The sequence below is a fragment of the Myotis lucifugus genome, unplaced genomic scaffold, assembly GCF_000147115.1.
Source record: "Myotis lucifugus unplaced genomic scaffold, Myoluc2.0 scaffold_525, whole genome shotgun sequence".
Classification (NCBI taxonomy): Eukaryota; Metazoa; Chordata; class Mammalia; order Chiroptera; family Vespertilionidae; genus Myotis; species Myotis lucifugus.
This window is the reverse complement of record NW_005871573.1, coordinates 322025-339415: the sequence shown is the minus strand read 5'-3', so window position 1 is coordinate 339415 and position 17391 is coordinate 322025. Positions and strand designations below refer to the sequence as shown.

Here is a 17391-nt window from a genome sequence, read left to right as displayed (position 1 = left end):
CAGTGATGCTCTTCAGCTGCAACAAAGCTGACTTCTGCAAGAATGCACAAAAAGGACACATGCTATTCTTTGCATTTCTGTCCTTAACATTTACCCCCAAATGCTGTCTAGCCTTATTTTTCTGAGGCATGCAGTTTGGCTCTCTGTCTGAAGGTCCCAGGAGGTTGTTTTTCTTTTGCTTTTGGAGACTGAGGTAGACCAGCTTGTTTTAGCAGAAATCCATGGGCCGTGGCATCACTGGGGGAGCATATGTGTTTGTGACCCTGCCTGTGGGGTGAGCGGCTGGATTCAGGGGACGCCAGGGTCAGGCTAAGGCGGGCTCTGCCCACAGGGAGCCCTGGGTGACTGTGCTGAGGGGTGGTCCCCTGCTCTTCCGAACGGCCATGGTCCCCCCATCATTTCAACTCCGTTCTCACCATTTGACTCCTGGCTCCTCCGTGGCACCCGCATCCCTTCCTCTGGATCCTTCTCCAACCAAGGGCCTCCTCCCCACTTCTGTCTGACTCTCTGCTTTGTTGGACCCTCTTCCTCGTTCCTCGTCCCTTTCCCGGACTGTCCAGCCTGTCTCTTGGCCAACCCCTGCCGTGGCCCGGCTGCGCGGCGGCCCGCTGGCTGTGCGCCTGGGCCCTTGCAGGCCGGGCTGCCTCGGGAGGAAGGGATCTGGGGACAAGGTGCAGTTTCTCTCTTGGCCTCGGATCCAGGGATGGGGCCTGGGAGCTGAGGACAGGAGACGGCCAGTCCCCTTTCCTTCCTTCTCGACATCTGTGCCTCGTTCTAACAGTGTTGGAGAGCAGCTAGTGAAAAGATCGGCAGGGCCGGCTGAACCAGGCAACCCTGTCAATAAACCATCTAACCCCAAGTGTTTCCAGGGGAAGAAATGTCAGAGGGGCTTCGGCACGGGGCAACGTGGTAGAAATACGTTGGGGCCCGGCCGGTGTGGTTCAGTGGTTGAGCATTGACCTATGAACCAGGAGGTCATGGTTCAATTCCCGGGCAGGGCACATGCCCGGGTTGCGGGCTCGATCTCCAGTGTGGGGCGTGCAGGAGGCAGCCGGTCGATGATTCTCTCTCATCACCGATGTTTCTCTCTGTCTCTCCCCCTCTCCCTTCCTCTCTGAAATCAATAAAAAATACTTTTAAAAAGAAGTAAGAAAGAAAGACGCACTCAGCTCAAGCCTGGGCTGAGCCCTGGGAGATGGGTGGGTGCGGATAGGGTTTCCGGAGGCGGCTCGGGCGTGATGGGGCACATAGATGGATGGAGACGGAGATGGAGATGCCTCTATAAATCTCGTCTCCACTGGCTCACGCCTCCCGAGATGGTGCTCTTGAATCCGATGCTGACAGCTGATAATGTCAGGCTGGGGTATTTTGGGAAAGAGCATGTCTATTTCTTCCATATAAGAAAGGATCTGAATGGAAAATGTATGGTTTTGATCTGATTAAAGTATAAATCTTGTTTGGATCAAGACCCAGGTGATTAAGGCCCTATGGCTCCTGGGAGGTGGGGGAGGGGAGAGAGACTACTTACCTGCCCTACCCCTGCAACAAGTACCGCCCCCCGCCCCTGAAAAAGGTCCCCGGGATGTTAAACTTACAAACCTAAGTCCATATTAATAAAAAAAATCAAGCAAAATTTTTAAACTCTTGGGCTGGTCGGCATGGCTCAGTGGTTGAGTGTCGACCTATGAACCAGGAGGTCATGGTTTGATTCCCATTCAGGGCACATGCCTGGGTTGAAGGCTGAATCCCCAGTAGGGGGCGTGCAGGAGGCAGCCGATCCATGATTCTCTCTCATCATGGATGTTTCTCTCTCTCTCTCTCTCTTTCTCCCTCTCCCTTCGCTCTGAAATCAATACAAACATATTTTAAGACAATTTAAATTCTCTTCTTTTCTTAAAATATCATAAAGGGTAGGTTCCACACGCAGGTCCTTCAATGGGTACACGTCAAAATCTGTCTGAAAAGGAAGCTTCGTTTTAGAACAGCCCTGGGCAGACTTTTCATTCATTAAGAATGGGCTGAATGCTTTCTTATTCTAAATAATTCCAACTGTTTGGCAATAGAAAGAAACTTTAAAAATATTTTCCACACTGAACAGTGTCTTGGATGGAGCCCTCTGACTTTCCTAGAACACATCTCAAGGGGGACCCGGAGGAAGCTGGCCCTTTATCCAGCGATTTTGCTGTTTTATAGCCAAACAATCAAAATCGTGAAGCCTCAAAGAATGCTGTTACCGAAGAGAAAACGCCATGTGCACGAGCAGCCTTCAGAGTTAAACACCGAGGGCTTCATTGACCCCTTTCCAAGGTGCTGATGGCACGAGATGCAGGACTTGGACAAGCTCAGCGAAAGCGGTCCCTCCCAGCAGCCGCCTGCCGCTGGGACGCACAGCCTGCCTCAGGGCTGAAGGGAAGCCTGTGAAACCTCCTTCCCAGTCTGACACGAAGTTCAAATATGCCCCAAGGGTATTAAAGGCAGGCCTGCACATCCATGTATCTATCTGTGGATGGATCTTTGTATCTACCTATGTATCTATCTATATGTCTATGTATCTATCTATGTATGTACTTATGTATCTATGTATATACCTATGTATTTATGTATTTATGCATCTATTTATGTAACTATATACCTATTATCTATGTATTTATGTATCTATATACCTACGTATCTATGTGTTTATGTATCATCTATGTATCCATGTATCTATTTATACTAGAGGCCCGGTGCACAAATTTTGTACACTGGGGGGGGGGGGGGGGGGGTCCCTCAGCCCAGCCTGTGCTCTCTCACAGTCTGAGAGCCCCTGCAATCGATCGCCCCAAAAGAGGTAGGCCCCACCCACCCGGCCAGGGCTCCGCGATGAATCGCCCCTGCAGAGGGAGGCCCAGGGTACCCGCTGCAGTGCCGCCGGCCGGGTAGTTTGGGCCTCCCTCTTCAGGGCGATCATGGGGCGATGGCTGGGCCCCCGGCCAATCGCATCGCACCCACGTTGGCTGGCCTGGAGCCAGTGGGTGTCACAGTGTGGTCGTCCAGATCGTCATCTGGATGGTGGCTCCACTGTTCAGCAGTTTGGACGATTTGCATATTATGCTTTCATTATTATAGATATCCATCTATGTATCTACGTATTTATCTACGCATCTATCTATGTATCTATTTACTTATCTGTCTATTTATCTGTCTCTCTCTCTGTTCATGTGTCCATCCATCTATATCTACATGAGAATTTTCACAGGAAATGGGACCTAAAAGTAGTGAGGTATATATTATCAGAAAACAACTATCCATGATCAGTAACACGTTCCCATGTATTTTAGCCACGCTGTTATCTCAGATGGACGTGAAGACCATGTGAGCGCCCAGACAGCTCTGAGTTGCTTTGGGGGCTGGCGAGGACCATGACACGTGAAGCTGTGTCACAAACACGATGCAGGAAAAGGGACCAGTGGACAAGGGCCAGCGGCCCCGGTGGCGGCCCGGGGAACCCACCTGTGACCACTCAGACGCTTCCCAGATGGACAGGCAGTCCTGGCCCTCGCAGCTCTGCACGGGCGCGGGCCGGGCGCCCTGGCAGTAGAGGGGCCGCGTGGTGACGTGGGTGCCGTTCTGCAGCTGGTGCACGCAGGTCACCTCCCGCTGCTGGACGCCCTTCTCGCAGGTCGCTGAGCAGGGGCTCCACGGGCCGGCCACCCACCTGCCAGGAGGAGGAGAGACGGTGAGAGGAGACCGGGCAGAGAGGCCAGCCTCCCTGAGGGCCCTGCCCCCGGACCATGGAACCTGGGGCCTGCGGGACGCAGGAGGGAGGCAGAGCAGAGAGCTCTGCGTGGACTCTGTCTTTTGTCCTTGTTAATTCTCACCCGAGGATATTTTTCCATTGATTTTTAGAGAGAGTGGAAGAGAGAGGGAGAGACAGAGAGAGAGAGAGAGACACATCGATGTGAGAGAGACACATCGATTGGCTGCCTCCCCCACACATCGAGCCTAAGCCTGCAACTGAGGGACGGGCCCTTGACCAGAATCGAACTGGAAACCCTTCAGTCCACAGGCCAACACTCTATCCACTGAGCCACACCGGCCGGGCAACCTCCTGATTTTAACATTTCGGACATGAACTCCAAACTTACATCTGTGGGCCCAGCTGGGTCTGCTGAGGAATTCAGCCCCACGCCTCCAGTCTGGGACTTCACGCTTTCACATTCAGGGGGGAGAGGGGGCAGCTGTGCCAGACCCGAACCGACGTCCAAGTGCCATGTGTGTATTTTCCTCTCGCTCTCGCCTACAGAAGCCGTTACTGGGCACCAGCGCTTGTCACATGGGCACCTCAGGCATTGCTTCCTCCTTCGCTTTGGTCCCCACACCCCTGTTGCACGCACACACACACACACACATATGCACACATGCACACAGACCCACACACATGTACACGTGTGCACACACATGCTAGCTCGTCTTTTGGTCGCCTTCACAGATGAGTCCCAAGCATCTTGTCTTCAGACCATTAGAAAGAAAAAGCTGCTCCAGGTGAGTAACGTGGCGTGGTTCCCCCAAGACTGAAGCGTGAGTGGGACCAGCCCCAAAGGCACCCCTCAGTCCGCAACCACGCCGGCTGCTGTGGAGAACACAGGGGCTTAACGAGCACCAGCAGGCGCCCGCCCGCTCCCCGCTGCCCAGCCCCACACAGCGATTCCAGGTGAAACGGCGCCAGCAGACCAGCAGACCTCCCTGCCACGCCGCCCCGGGCTGGCCCGCGTTGGCTAGGAAAATGCTCAGGATTTCTCAGGGCTCTGCCTGCGAAAGGTTCCCAGGGGAGTTCCCCAGAGCCCAGCGAGCCAGCCCGGCCTCTTCGGGAAAGTGTGCGGAGGGGACGGGCTGGACAGGCCTGAGTGCTCGGAGGCACAGGCACGGGGCTCCCAGAGGGACCAGCCGGGGAGCTGGCTGCCTGCGCCCCGAGCTCGCCCGCCCTGCGAGGCTCTGGCACGCGGCTTTACGAGTAGGCAGTTTGCAGTTCTGCCTGCTCCCACCCATGACTACCTTTTTTTATTATTATTATTTAATATATTTTTACTGATTTCAGAGAGGAAGGGAGAGAGAGAGAGATAGAAACATCAACGATGCGAGAGAATCATGGATCGGCTGCCTCCTGCACGCCCCCCACTGGGGATCGAGCCCACAACCCTGGCATGTGCCCTGACAGAGAATCAAACCGTGACCTCCTGGTTCACAGGTCGATGCTCAACCGCTGAGCCACACCAGCCGGGTCACATTTGCCCCCTGAAACCCTCCTGCCAAAGACGGGCCGATCTCCTGGGTGGTACTGTTTCCCCAAGACTGCCCTCACCTCGCTCTGGCTGAGAACCTCTTAGGAGGCAAGAGTCTTATTGGGGCTCACAGGCTGTCTTTGATGGCCTTGCTCACGAATCTCCCCCCCGGTTCTATTCGTCCGTCTGTGAAATGGGTGAATGGCTCCTGCTCATTTGTTTCTCACCGTTAGGTGCCATCGCTCTGTCATATACGGCCAACCTGTTATCATCTAAGCATCCCCTTCTGGATCAACCGGGGCCTTTAGCAGGCCCGTCAGAGCACAGTCCGGGTTCTGCACCCCCAATCCGTCAACTTAGCTGCCTCTTTCTTTTTAAAAAAATGTTTTTATTTATTTTTAAATAAATAAAGGGAGAGATAGGAACATCAATGATGAGAGAGAATCATGGATCGGCTGCCTCCTGCATGCCCCCCACTGGGGATGGAGCCCCCAACCAGAGCTTGTGCCCTGACCGGGAATCGAACCCAGGACCTCTCGGTCCCTGGGACAATGCTCAGTCCACAGAGCCACACCAGCGGGGCTTAGCCGCATCTTGCCAAGGCCGCCCACCTCCTCCTCGGGGGTGGGTCTCCCCGAGGCAGCGTGTTCTGAGGACACTGCAGACCTCGGCTCCGGCACATTGGAGAGACCCTGCGCGTTAACGCCGCAGGTGAATAAAACCGCTGGGAGTTTCCTATAAAACGTTACAGCGGGATCCGTCACCGTAAAATACTCATGCCCTTCCGTTCACGTCCCAGATGATCCAGGCATCCCGAGCACATGGTGTCACAGCAGATGCTGGGCAGATGCTCCTCTGGGAACAGAGACAATAATTAGTCTCAATTAAGTTCCCAATAAATTATGGAGCGCGGGCGGGGGGCGGGGGGGCCTTTGGTGGCTCAGCCCTGTGTGGCTTTTGGGCTCAAGGCAGTGAACCTGGTCCAAGCCTGTTTAGAAACTCTGGATGGCTTTGGCTAATTCACGTTCAGAGTAAATTGCATACAAGTCTTGGCATGAGAAGAAATAATGAATCCCATAACCACTTGCAATTGGAAATAATAATTTGTTAATAATTTTAATAGCTAATGAGCTACAGAAATCATGTCCAGGAGTCCTCCAAGTAGAAGGGAAAGAGATCCGTTTTATTTCTGGCTTTCTTTCCCTTCAAATATATTTTATTGATTTTGAGAGAGAGGAAGGGAGAGGGAGAGAGAGAGAGAAACATCGATTGGCTGCCTCCTGCACGCCCCCTAGTGGGGATCGACCTGGAAAACCAGGCGGGAATGGAACCGTGCCCTCCTGGTTCATAGGTCGACGCTCAACCACTACACATGTACCGGTTAATAATGCACATGGTAAGCCACGCCAACTGGGCAAAACTCTTACATGTTTAAAAATATTTCTCTAAAGCCTCGATACTTGAAGGACAGTTTTGCTAGATATAAAACCCTCGGTTTCACAGTGTCCTTCCTGGTCTCTGCTGTTGTGTAAGGACGCCACTCACACCCACGTGATGACGGGGACCTGGGAGTCAGGCTGGCAGCCACAGAAACCACCAGGAGCGTGTGGGGACTGGGAGGGAGGAAGAGCAGAGGGGGTGCCCCAGTTCTCGAGGGGCTCCGACCACTTCACAGCCATGAGTTTCCCTGGAGCCTGCTGATTCCGTGGCCGCCCCACCATGGGGCCCTGCCCAGAGCAGTCAGGACTGGAGGGTGACAAACTCCACGGGCAGAGCTGCAGTCAGACCCGCCAGAGGCCTCCCTGGACAGGAACACAGGCCACCTGGGTCTCGCTGTCACTCCGTGGTGATGGGCCATGGGACTGTTTTTGTTGATGTTGTTGTTTGTTTTTTAAACAAACAAACCTATTTTTATTGATTTTAGAGAGGAAGGGAGAGGGAGAGGGAGAGAGAGAGAGAGAAACATCAATGATGAGAGAGAATCATGGATCAGCTGCCTCCTGCATGCCCCACACTAGGGGTGGAGCCCACAACCCGGGCATGTGCCCTGACCGGGAATCGAACCGTGACTTCCTGGTTCACAGGTTGACGCTCAATCACTGAGCCACACTGGCCGGGCCCATTGGATTGTTTTCCAGCTCGATTAGTAGAAATACCACCGACACTTGCTAAGTGCCGCTGATCTATTGTCATCAAGGCCACAGTCAAGTGTGAGAGGGGAAGGAAGGGAGAGCTTCCTGCAGGAGCTGACGCTGAGAGCGTGGGAAGAGGAGAGCTCCTGGGCGCGGTCAGGGCGGAGCCAAAGCCAGAGTAACAATTAAACGCACCGCTTTTATTTCAGCGGGAAGCAGGAAAGAGGAGCTTCACGGGTCAGACCACCTAGAAACGGACGCGATCATGGCATCTCTTCAGATTTTGGCTGTGCCTAAGGATCCACAGGTTCTACGCTTCATTCTTAAGTCATGAAAACACGCATGCACACACACGAACATGCACACACATGCATGCACACTCATGCATATATGCACACATGCATGGGGAATATGCTGCCATAAAAACAGAAGGGATTTCACTCAATCTTAACCCCAAACCAGGCAAACCTGGTTAAGATATCTGAGCAAAGAGGACACATTTCAACTCCAAACTCACTTCCTCACAGATGACTATTCGGGGTGCTTGCCAGGACGATATTTCATGTTCTTCTCTGAATCCCCCGAATTCAACGCACAGCACAGTATGTGCCGCCTGGAAGGGGTCCAAGCCGTAACGACTCTGGGGGAATCGCTAATAGCTCGGCAGTAACTTCTCAAGTGGCCAATCAGCTCTAAAGGGCTGAAGAGACATGAGCTCGGTGACACTGAGCTGCGCCCCAGCAGGCGCCCAGGTCCCTGTCATTCCCCCTCCTCGCTCCAGGAGGACGTGGGACCGGGCCATAGGGACAGGCTCGCCCCTTCGCTGCCAGATGGCGGCAGGGCCTCTGTCCTGCGGACAGCAGTCAGCACAGGGAAGGCCGCTGGCCGCAGCCATGGCAGCTGAGCGGATCTGCGATTCCTGCCTCGCCTGCCAGCGTCGGGGCCAGGTTCGCCGATGTGTTTGTGTTGGTGCGGGAGGCTGGAGGGAGGCCATCTGCTGTGTGTGTCAGATTCCAGATTCCAGATGGTTAGGGCGGGGTTTGGGAGCGGTACCCACGGAGCGGGGGGCGGGGGGACAGGGATTAGAATAAGGAGGTGCGAATGGCGTGCAATCTGGGAGGGAAAGGCAGTTTGCTGGGACCTGCATGGGAAAAGAGGGCTGAAGAAAATGGAAGGGAGGTCAGGGAAATCGAGGAAAACATTCGGGATAAAGACAACCATCCCCCCCCCTTTTAACTGATTTTTAGAGAAAAAGGGAGAGGGAAAGAGAGAGAGAAACATCAATGATGAGAGAGAATCATGGATCGGCTGCCTCCTGCACGCCCCCTACTGGGGATCGAGTCTGCAACCCAGGCACATGCCCTGACCAGGAATCGAACCAGCAACCTTTCAGTTCACCTATCGGTGCTCAACCACTGAGCCCTACGGGCCGGGTACACTGACTTCTTTTTAACACAGGCAGCTGACACCCCCTGAGAGTGTATGGCGAGGGCTATTTTTTCTCCATGAGATGCTATTCGTGGTCTCCAGCTAGGATTGTACATTTCTTTCCTTTTTTTAAAAAAATATATATTTTGATTTATTTCAGAGGGGAAAAGAAAAAGACAGAAACATCAATGGTGAGAGAGAATCATGGATCGGCCGCCTCCTGCACGCCCCCTACTGAGGATCGAGCCCACAACCTGGGCATGTACCCTCGACGGAATCCAGCTGTGACCTCTTGGTTCCTAGGTCGATGCTCAACCACTGAGCCACGCCCGCCTGACGGACTGTACATTTCCATCCCAGTTCCGGCTTAGCAGCCAGAGGTCCAGTATTCCCAGCACACAGATGCCTCAGCAGCAAGGGAAGGCGGCATACAGTGGCCTGTACCGACTGTATCACTCCGCCCCACACACGGGCGCTGCTGCCCCGCCCCAGAGGGCCGGCGCCGGAGACGCCAGCTCCTTACCGTGCCTGGCATGGGTGTGAGTTGCACCTTCGGACCTGGGGCTCCGGGCGGCTCGCTGCGGGGCAGTCGCTGTCATTCACCAGCGTCGTGGTCTTGTTCACGATGCGCGTGCAGGACACGATGGTCCTGCGTTCCCCTGGAAACCAGCGCACAGGGAGCTGAGAGGCTGTGGCTGCCACCTCGGGAGGGGCATTAGGTCCCGATATGGAGGGGCCTGCAGGGGTGTCTTCTGATCAGAGATTCGTTAACTGACTGTGAGAACTATCAGCTCAGCCAGGAGGGTGTGAAAGACATGGGCAGGGCAGTGCGGGGCAGGAGAAAAATTCCAGACTAGGACCAGAAAAGGCAACCGCTGCCTGGCCGGTGTGGCTCAGTGGTTGAGCGTCAACCCATGAACCAGGAGGTCACAGTTTGATTACGGGTCAGGGCACATGCCCGGGTTACAGGCTCGATCCCCAGTAGGGGACGTGCAGGGGGCAGCAGATCCATGATTCTCTCTCTCATCGATGTTTCTCTCTCTCCCTTCCTCTCTGAAATGAACAAACACTGGTTATGTGCCCAGCCTGTCCCTCTCTGTGCCCTGACCACAGAGTGCCCGGAATCCACGTCTCCTTCCTTTAACAAAACCCCGCACCCGTGGGCCGGGACCCCGGGGCTCACCTCCTCCACACTGCACGCTGCACCCCTCCCAGCCGCTGTGGGTCCAGATGAACAAGGAATCGTGGGGTTTCTCGGGCTCGCTCTGATTTTCAGCCGTGGCGTTCACGGGGATGGTGTACTCGTAGTGAATTCCGTAATTCTGGTCATGAAATAACAACACCTGGGCGGGAGGCAAAAGAAGAGGCCGCTTTGAAACCGCGCAATAGCCCGGGGCTGCTGACAGTGCGAGGAGAGCCTTGCTGTGGGGTCTCCCTCCCGGTGGGCACGGGCTTTTAAAATAGGTTCGACCTGCCCAGCCGGGATGGCTCACTGGTTGAGTGTCGACCCAAGAACCAGGAGGTCAGGGTATCATTCCCTGTCAGGGCGCATGCATGTCCATGTTGTGGCTCGATCCCCAGTAGGGGGCGTGCAGGCGGCAGTTGATCCATGATCCCCTCTCCTCATTGATGTTTCTCTCTCGCTCTCCCTCTCCCTCTCCCTTCCTCTCTCTCTAAAAATCAAACAAAAAAACCATATTCAAATTAATGTTGCGAAACAAGGCCTCCTGTAGGACTTTCCAGTGGCCTGGCTGTGGGGGGTGTGTCCTCAGGGCAGGCCTAACACCAGCGGGTCCTCCCTGGGTCTAAGGCACCAGCAAGTTCACTTCCAGGCCGGGAGGTCCAGGAGAGGGGCCAGTGGGAGCTCCAGGCAGACGGTGCAGGGCCCACCTGCCTCGACGGGGGGGAAGGCCAGGTGGCAAGTGCCTGAGACGGAAGCCTCCTCCTCCCTCCCGGGGCTCCCCCTCCCCCGAGGGCTTGAGTGGGTGGGGGGTGGGGGTGGGGCGCCTCAGCAGCATAAACATCCACTTCTCCAAGAAACAGACTTGCAGGAACGCATTTGGAAACCTGCCTAGGGTGGAAAAGAAAGTAAAAAAAAAAAAAAAAAAAAAGAAAAGAAAAAAGAAAAACCTCTTTAAAAGAGATCTTTATTATCTCAGTCTGGGAATATAAGACTGGTGAATGGGGGATCCATCTGAAACCAATTTCGTGCAATTTCGCAGCCACGTATAATTTGTGTGCAGGTCCCTGCGGCTCCCCAATGAGTGCGTCCTGGTTTGGGGGACAGTGGCTTCTATGGACAGCCAGAGGGGCACCTCTTGTTTCCAGATTTGCAAACTGGAAGTAACCGTCATCGGTCGTGAGAGAGAAGCGATTCACATTAACGAGGGCTGGGCCCGGGGCTGCGGCGGCTGCGGCTCTCTCCTCTCTCTCTCTCTCTCTCTCTCCCCGAGTTTTGTTTCTCGTGGTCGGAATGGATCCCGGCTGTGCCTCGGCCTGAACGGGCTGGCGATGCACTCGGGCCATGAAAGCTTTGAGAAGAGACGAGAAATAAACCCATCCTTGGCGCCTGCTACAGGGAGCAAATGCAAGGGCGACCGGGTGACATGACGGTGTCCTTGGCTTCCTCTTGCAGGCCCTCTGCGTAACTGCTTTTATTTCATTATGATCATCATTACTTTTAATCCTCACCCGAGAATATTTTTCCCATTGATTTCTAGAGAGAGTGGAAGGGAGAGATAGAGAGAGAGAGAGAAACATCAACCGAGAGAGACACATCGATTGGTTGCCTCCTGCACATGCCCCTACCGGGGCTAGGACACCGGCAATTCGGGTATGTGCCCTTGACCAGGCATCGAACCCGCGACCATTTGGTCTGCAGGTGGATACTCTAACCACTGACCAAATCGGCCAGGGCTGCGTTTATTTTGTTTTATTTTATTTTATACATTTTTGTTGCATTCAGGGCTCACAGGCAGAGCTGTCCCTGCAGTGCTTTGATGTTCTTAAAAAGGATGCATCAGCCTAGCTGGTGTGGCTCAGTGGGCAGAACGTCAGGCACAGACTGAAGGGTTTCGGGTTTGGTTCCGGTCAAGGGCATGGATCTCAGTTGCAGGCTCCATGCCCAGCCCTGGTTGGGGCATGTGTGGGAAGGAACCAATCAAAGTGTCTCTCTCACATCGATGTTTCTCTCCCCCCCCCACCCCCTCCACTCTCCCTAAAAAAATCCGCAGGTGAGGATTAACCAAAATAAAAAGGATGCATCAGCAGGTGGCCCCTGGGTTGGGTGGCGTCCTCCCCGACAGGTAAGACAGGACCCCACAGGTGTCTGAGACCACCCGGGGAGTCGACATTCCCGTAGAACCAGGGCCTCCCGCACCCCCAGTTCCCGGATGCCTGTTGCAAGGCGAGCTTGGAAAATCTGAGCACTGTTGGTTTGGAAGGAAGCGGAGTCAACAGCTCCTTTCCAAAAGGTAATTTCCAGTGTGGACACACACACCGAGGGGAGGGGCGGGCCGGTGCCGTCTGATGTGCAAACACAGACTTCGCGCGGCCGGCTGCTGAGCGGCCAAGTCTCCCTGGCGGCCCCAGGGCTGCGCGGCTCCTTCCTGGAGGCAGTTCCGTTTAAGAAGAGGTGGGAGCTCTGCCAGCGAGGAGCCGGGACGACGTTCTGAGAGGGGAGAAATCCGAAGCATGCCCAAAGAGATGAGATAAGAAAAGATGGAGGCCGGCCGGCGTGGCTCTGTGGCTGAGCGTCGACCTATGAACCAGGAGGCCACGGTTTGATTCCCAGTCAGGGCCCATGCCTGTGTTGTGGGCTTGATCCCCAATAGGGGGCGTGCAGGAGGCAGCTGATCCCTGATTCTCTCTCCTCATTGATGTTTCTCTCTCTCTCTCTCGTCTCCTTCCTCTCTGAAATCAATAAAAACATATTTAAAAAGAAAAGAGAAGATCAAGAGAGAGCCTTGAGCTGCAGGTGGCCAGGTAAGCCACCAGGAACCAGTGCACCTGCCCGCCACCCACACCCCCAGGAAGAAGTAGACGGGGGGGGGGGAGGGGGTCCTCTCCGAGCCTTACCATCAAGTGCAGGGGAATTTTGGTCGGTCCCTTGGCAGAAATTTTCTCCCACAGGCCCCTGCGGACGTAGCGGACTGTGGTGCCGGCGATCTGGAACTCTCCGGGGAGCTCGATCTTCCAGTCGCTGTTGATGGACCTCCTACTGGAGTCTTTGAGGGCTGGCAAGAGAACGGACAGCATGGAGCGGAGGCCACGCAGAACACCCGTACAGAGCAACCCAACAACCCAGCCTTCCCTCTCCTGGGTATAGACCCCCCGAAAAACTCAAAAACGAAAAAAATCAATAAAAACATTGAAAGAAAAAAAAAAAGAACACAGGGAATCCTGGAGGGACCTGGTTCTGTCTGTGGTGGATGTCTGGGCTCTGATTAGCTGGGAAGAACAATTTCATTTTCAGACTTTGCTGGGGTCAGAGGTCAGACGTTTTATTTTTTTAAAGATGTTTTTATTGATTTCAGAGAGGAAGGAAGAGGGAGAGACTGAAACATCAATGATGAGAATCATGGATTGGCTGCCTCCTGCACGCCCCTTACTGGGGATTGAGCCTGTAACCCGGGCCTGTGCCCTGACCGGAATAGAATCTGGGACCCTTCTGTCCCCAGGCCTACGCTCTATCCACTGAGCACACCAGCCGGGGCAGGTCGGACATTTTAAATCGCCGTCTGAGACACAGCAGGGCCTTTGTGTATTTTGCTGAGGAGCCATCAGGAGCCTCTTAAGGATGAGAGGAACTTCCCACAGAAGGGAGGGTGGGTCCCTGCTCTCCACACCCCCCTGGCAGGGCAGACAAAACCTCCTCCAGGGCCGAGAACCTGAGGTCACGTGATGCATGTCTGTTTCCCAACCGGGCCCTCCTTTCTCTGTGCAGATATTTACATGCTGTCCGTGGACGCCGGGCATGGAGGGAAAGACCTTGAGCCACGCAGTGTGGAGGGGGCCTCCCTGGCCGGGAGGGCAGGGCTCCTCCTTAGCGCTGGCTGCAGGCCCATGTGGGGGTCGGACCCCGTCCCCAGGCCACACCCCCCCACCCGTGGGGCTGTGCAGGAGCGGGCTCCTCGCGTCTCTCCCCTCCTGGGTTGCACTGGAAGGCTTGACCCGCAGTCAACCCACTTCTAATCCTGGCGCCGCGTCAGCGCCTTTTATTTCCACCCGGAGGCCCGCCAGGGCTGTTCTGAGCCGTGGACGCGAACTGCAGAGGCATTTCCTGTTCCAGGTGGTTTCGAGCCGCGAGCCAGGCGGCGTGGGCTGGAGGTAGGTGGGGTGGAATTCCTCGGGAATCGCTCCCAGCAAATGCGAGGGGAGCTCAGGGCTCCACCGGCTTGACTTCCAGAGTGCCCGGCCCCGGTGCCAACATGGCTGGTTTGCACTAAACTTTAGAAACGTCACGAGCGTGGACCATCTCCGGGCTGGCCCTAGTGCATACCCCAGGCTCTGGAATCCTGGGGTTCTGGTTGGCAGAGGAGATAAGGGGACCAAAGCAGGCCAGGCTGGCGTGGTTCAGTGGTTGAGCATCGATCTATGAACCAGGAGGTCACGGTTTGATTCCCGGTCTGGGCACATGCCCGGGGTGTGGGCTCAATCCCGTGTGGGGTGTGCAGGAGGCAGCCGATCCATGATTCTCTGTCATCACTAATGTCTCTCTCCCTTCCTCTCTGACATCAATAAAAGTATATATTTTTGAAAGTCCATTTCATGTGGGAATTAGAAGCTGAGCGATCTAATGGACCCTGACAGCCTGCTGCCCTTTTCACATTTCCAGGGAAAAGCAGAGATAATGTCCCCCATGTTGCTCGCTACCCGGGACTGGGGTCAGCTGAGCGATGGCGCTGGGAAGTCCCGGCAGCCAGAACCATGAGTCCTTCTATCACGACACCTAAGATATGAGTTTGACACCAATGTCCTGGGAGAATGCTGCTGACCCGATGACCGGCCCGCCCCGTCCTCCGCCTCCATCCTCAGAACAGACATGGCGAGTCAGATCATTGTTTTGGCGTTACCTAGGAAACTGTGGGCGGGTTTGTCCTCCACCACGCGGATCCTCCGAGCTCCGGCGGGAATGACAGCGGCTTCGATATAGCCTGTGGTGACGGATAACATGCGTGAACCACGCCTGCCCCATCTCCCACCAAAGTCCCCTCTCCCCCCTCCCCCGTAGAGATTTCAGAGCTGGTGGGAGGTACAGCTATGGCAAGTGTCAATCACAGAGCGTTCTGCTATGGCCAGAGCCCCTGGGCTGCCGAATTCCAGAGCAGCACTTACTTACTTGCACGAGTGATGGGTTGAACTATATCCCGCTCCCCACCCCCCAATTCATTGGTTAAAGTCCTAACCCCCGGGACTCAGAACTCGACCTGATTTGGATTCGCGTCACTGAAGATGCAATTAGTTCAGATGAGGTCTTTGTTATATTTTTAAAAACAGAATAGACTGTTTAAGAAGGTTTCTCTTTCAGAACAAAACGCAAAGGGGTGCAGAGCTCATGGGTCACCATGGCGGGGGGGGAGGGGAGGGTGGTTCCCGTGGACACCAGTGGCTGGTGCTAAGGCCTGCATGGACTAAAGGCCATAACGTGAAAATGGCGGTTTAATGAATGATGTGAAAGCCTCGTACGGAGAGCTTTCAAACCCCCACTCAAACCACTTCGCTGTGTCAATTCCACCGAAGGCGGAGCCCACCCCTGAGGACAGCAGTGTGATGGCCAATTCGAGCCGATTCCTTCACAGATGAGCTGCCGGGGCCTGGATCGGTTCAAGGCTGGGAGGCGACAGGCCAGAGGGTCACACTACCTCCACGCAGCCCTGCAGGACACGGGAGGAGGGCGTCCCGGACGACATGGGCGCTGTCCCCGTGGGGGGCTGCTCAGAATTCCCAGCTTCAGTATGGAAGGTAAGTGGACCCAGAGGAGGTCAGACAAGGGTCAGGATTTCTCAGAACCGGGCAGAAAGCCTGCGCCCGACTGCTTTTCATCTCCGGGATGGTATTTCTCTGTGATAGTCACTCTCGAGGGTGATAACATTCCTCCTGGGCGCTGGGCAGAGATGAAAGGTGCCTCCCTGTCTGAGCTGACAGAATCGGCCGGCCCGTCAGCCACACTTGGCGCCACGGAGATGTCACATGACCTGGGGGAATCATACTATTTCGAAGTTGGGTTCCTCCTTCAACCTGAAATGCCCTGCCCCACCCCCACTGACAGTTGATCTCTAATTGACCATTTTTTAAAAAAAATTTTTTTTAAATTGATTTCAGAGAGGAAAGGAGAGGGAGAGAGAGACAAAAGCATCAATGATGAGAGAGAATCATGGATCGGCTGCCTCCTGCACGCCCCCTTCTGGGGATTAAGCCTGCAACCTGGGCATGTGCCTTGACTGGGAATCGAACCGTGACCTCCTGGTTCATAGGTCGACGCTCAACCACTGAGGCACGCTGCCTGGACCACCTCTACTTGTTCTTTAGGGCGTAGGGGTGCCCTCATCTGCCCGCAGCCCTGAGAGAGGCGCCCTGCAGCACCCCTCATACATGCATTCAGGCTGTTGCTGGGGTCTCCTCCCTGGACTCGGTGACAGCTGCATTTTCCTTCTGCACACCTCCTGCCTCTAACATCGTCGTCATGCTGAATCAATGCGCACTGGATGAAAGGCTCATGGGCGACCGTGGCTCAGTGGTGGAGCATCCACCTATGAACCAGGAGGTCACGGTTCGATTTCCAGTCAGGGCTGCGGGCTCAATCCCCAGTAGGGGGCGTGCAGGAGGCAGCCGATCCATGATTCTCTGTCCTCACTGATGTTTCTCTCCCTCTCCCTCTCCTTTCCTCTCTCTGAAATCAATAAAAACATATTTTTGAAAAAAAAAAATCAATGGAAAAAATATCCTTGGGTCCCGAGGATTCACAACAACAAAAACATCTGAAGCGGCTCAGTGGCCAGTGGCTCCGAGACTGGACGGAGCCGCCCGGCTTCCCTCAGTCCCCTCAGGAGCCGGGGGGCAGCACGGATTCGCACACAAGCCGCCTGCCTGACAGACTGGACGCCGGCGTCACTGTGGATAAGACGCCTTTCCCTGCCTTGCAGAAGCTGTGACACGGAGTCCCAGGTCACCCTCTCGATGACCCACCAGCCCTTCCATACGAAACGCAGGGAGGGCACGCGATCGCCGGCTTGGGGGCCAGGGAAGTAAGACGTCCGTAAAACACAGGCTTGCGCCCGCGCTCACCTGTCCCCCGGGAGTGGCTGAAGTCGCCCTTGACCACGCGGCAGGTCTTGCCGTCCCCGCTGCACACCCCGCACCGGTCCTCTTTGGCCGCCGACCCGATGATGCCGTCGCAGCCGATTTTCTAGGGGACCAGAGAGCTGGGTTAGCCTGGGCTCCCGTCTCACAAAGGTCTGTCACGTGATGCTGGAGGCCCCCCTACTTTTCGAGGCCCGAGCAAATAGGCTATTTAAGACCAGAAGATCAAAGAATGAATGGATCCAGTCTGCGTTATGTTCGGCAGGACA

The 17391-nt window shown here is 55.0% G+C and overlaps 1 protein-coding gene across 1 annotated transcript in view; it reads right to left on the bottom strand.

Annotated features, from left to right (window-relative positions):
- Positions 1 to 17391, bottom strand: part of ADAMTS17 (ADAM metallopeptidase with thrombospondin type 1 motif 17) — an 88648-nt gene that overhangs the window by 8011 nt on the left and 63246 nt on the right. Inside the window, 6 exon segments of the mRNA XM_006103975.3 lie at positions 3493 to 3697; positions 9345 to 9480; positions 10005 to 10164; positions 12899 to 13056; positions 14896 to 14976; positions 17108 to 17228. Of these exon segments, the coding sequence (XP_006104037.2) occupies positions 3493 to 3697; positions 9345 to 9480; positions 10005 to 10164; positions 12899 to 13056; positions 14896 to 14976; positions 17108 to 17228 (861 nt within the window).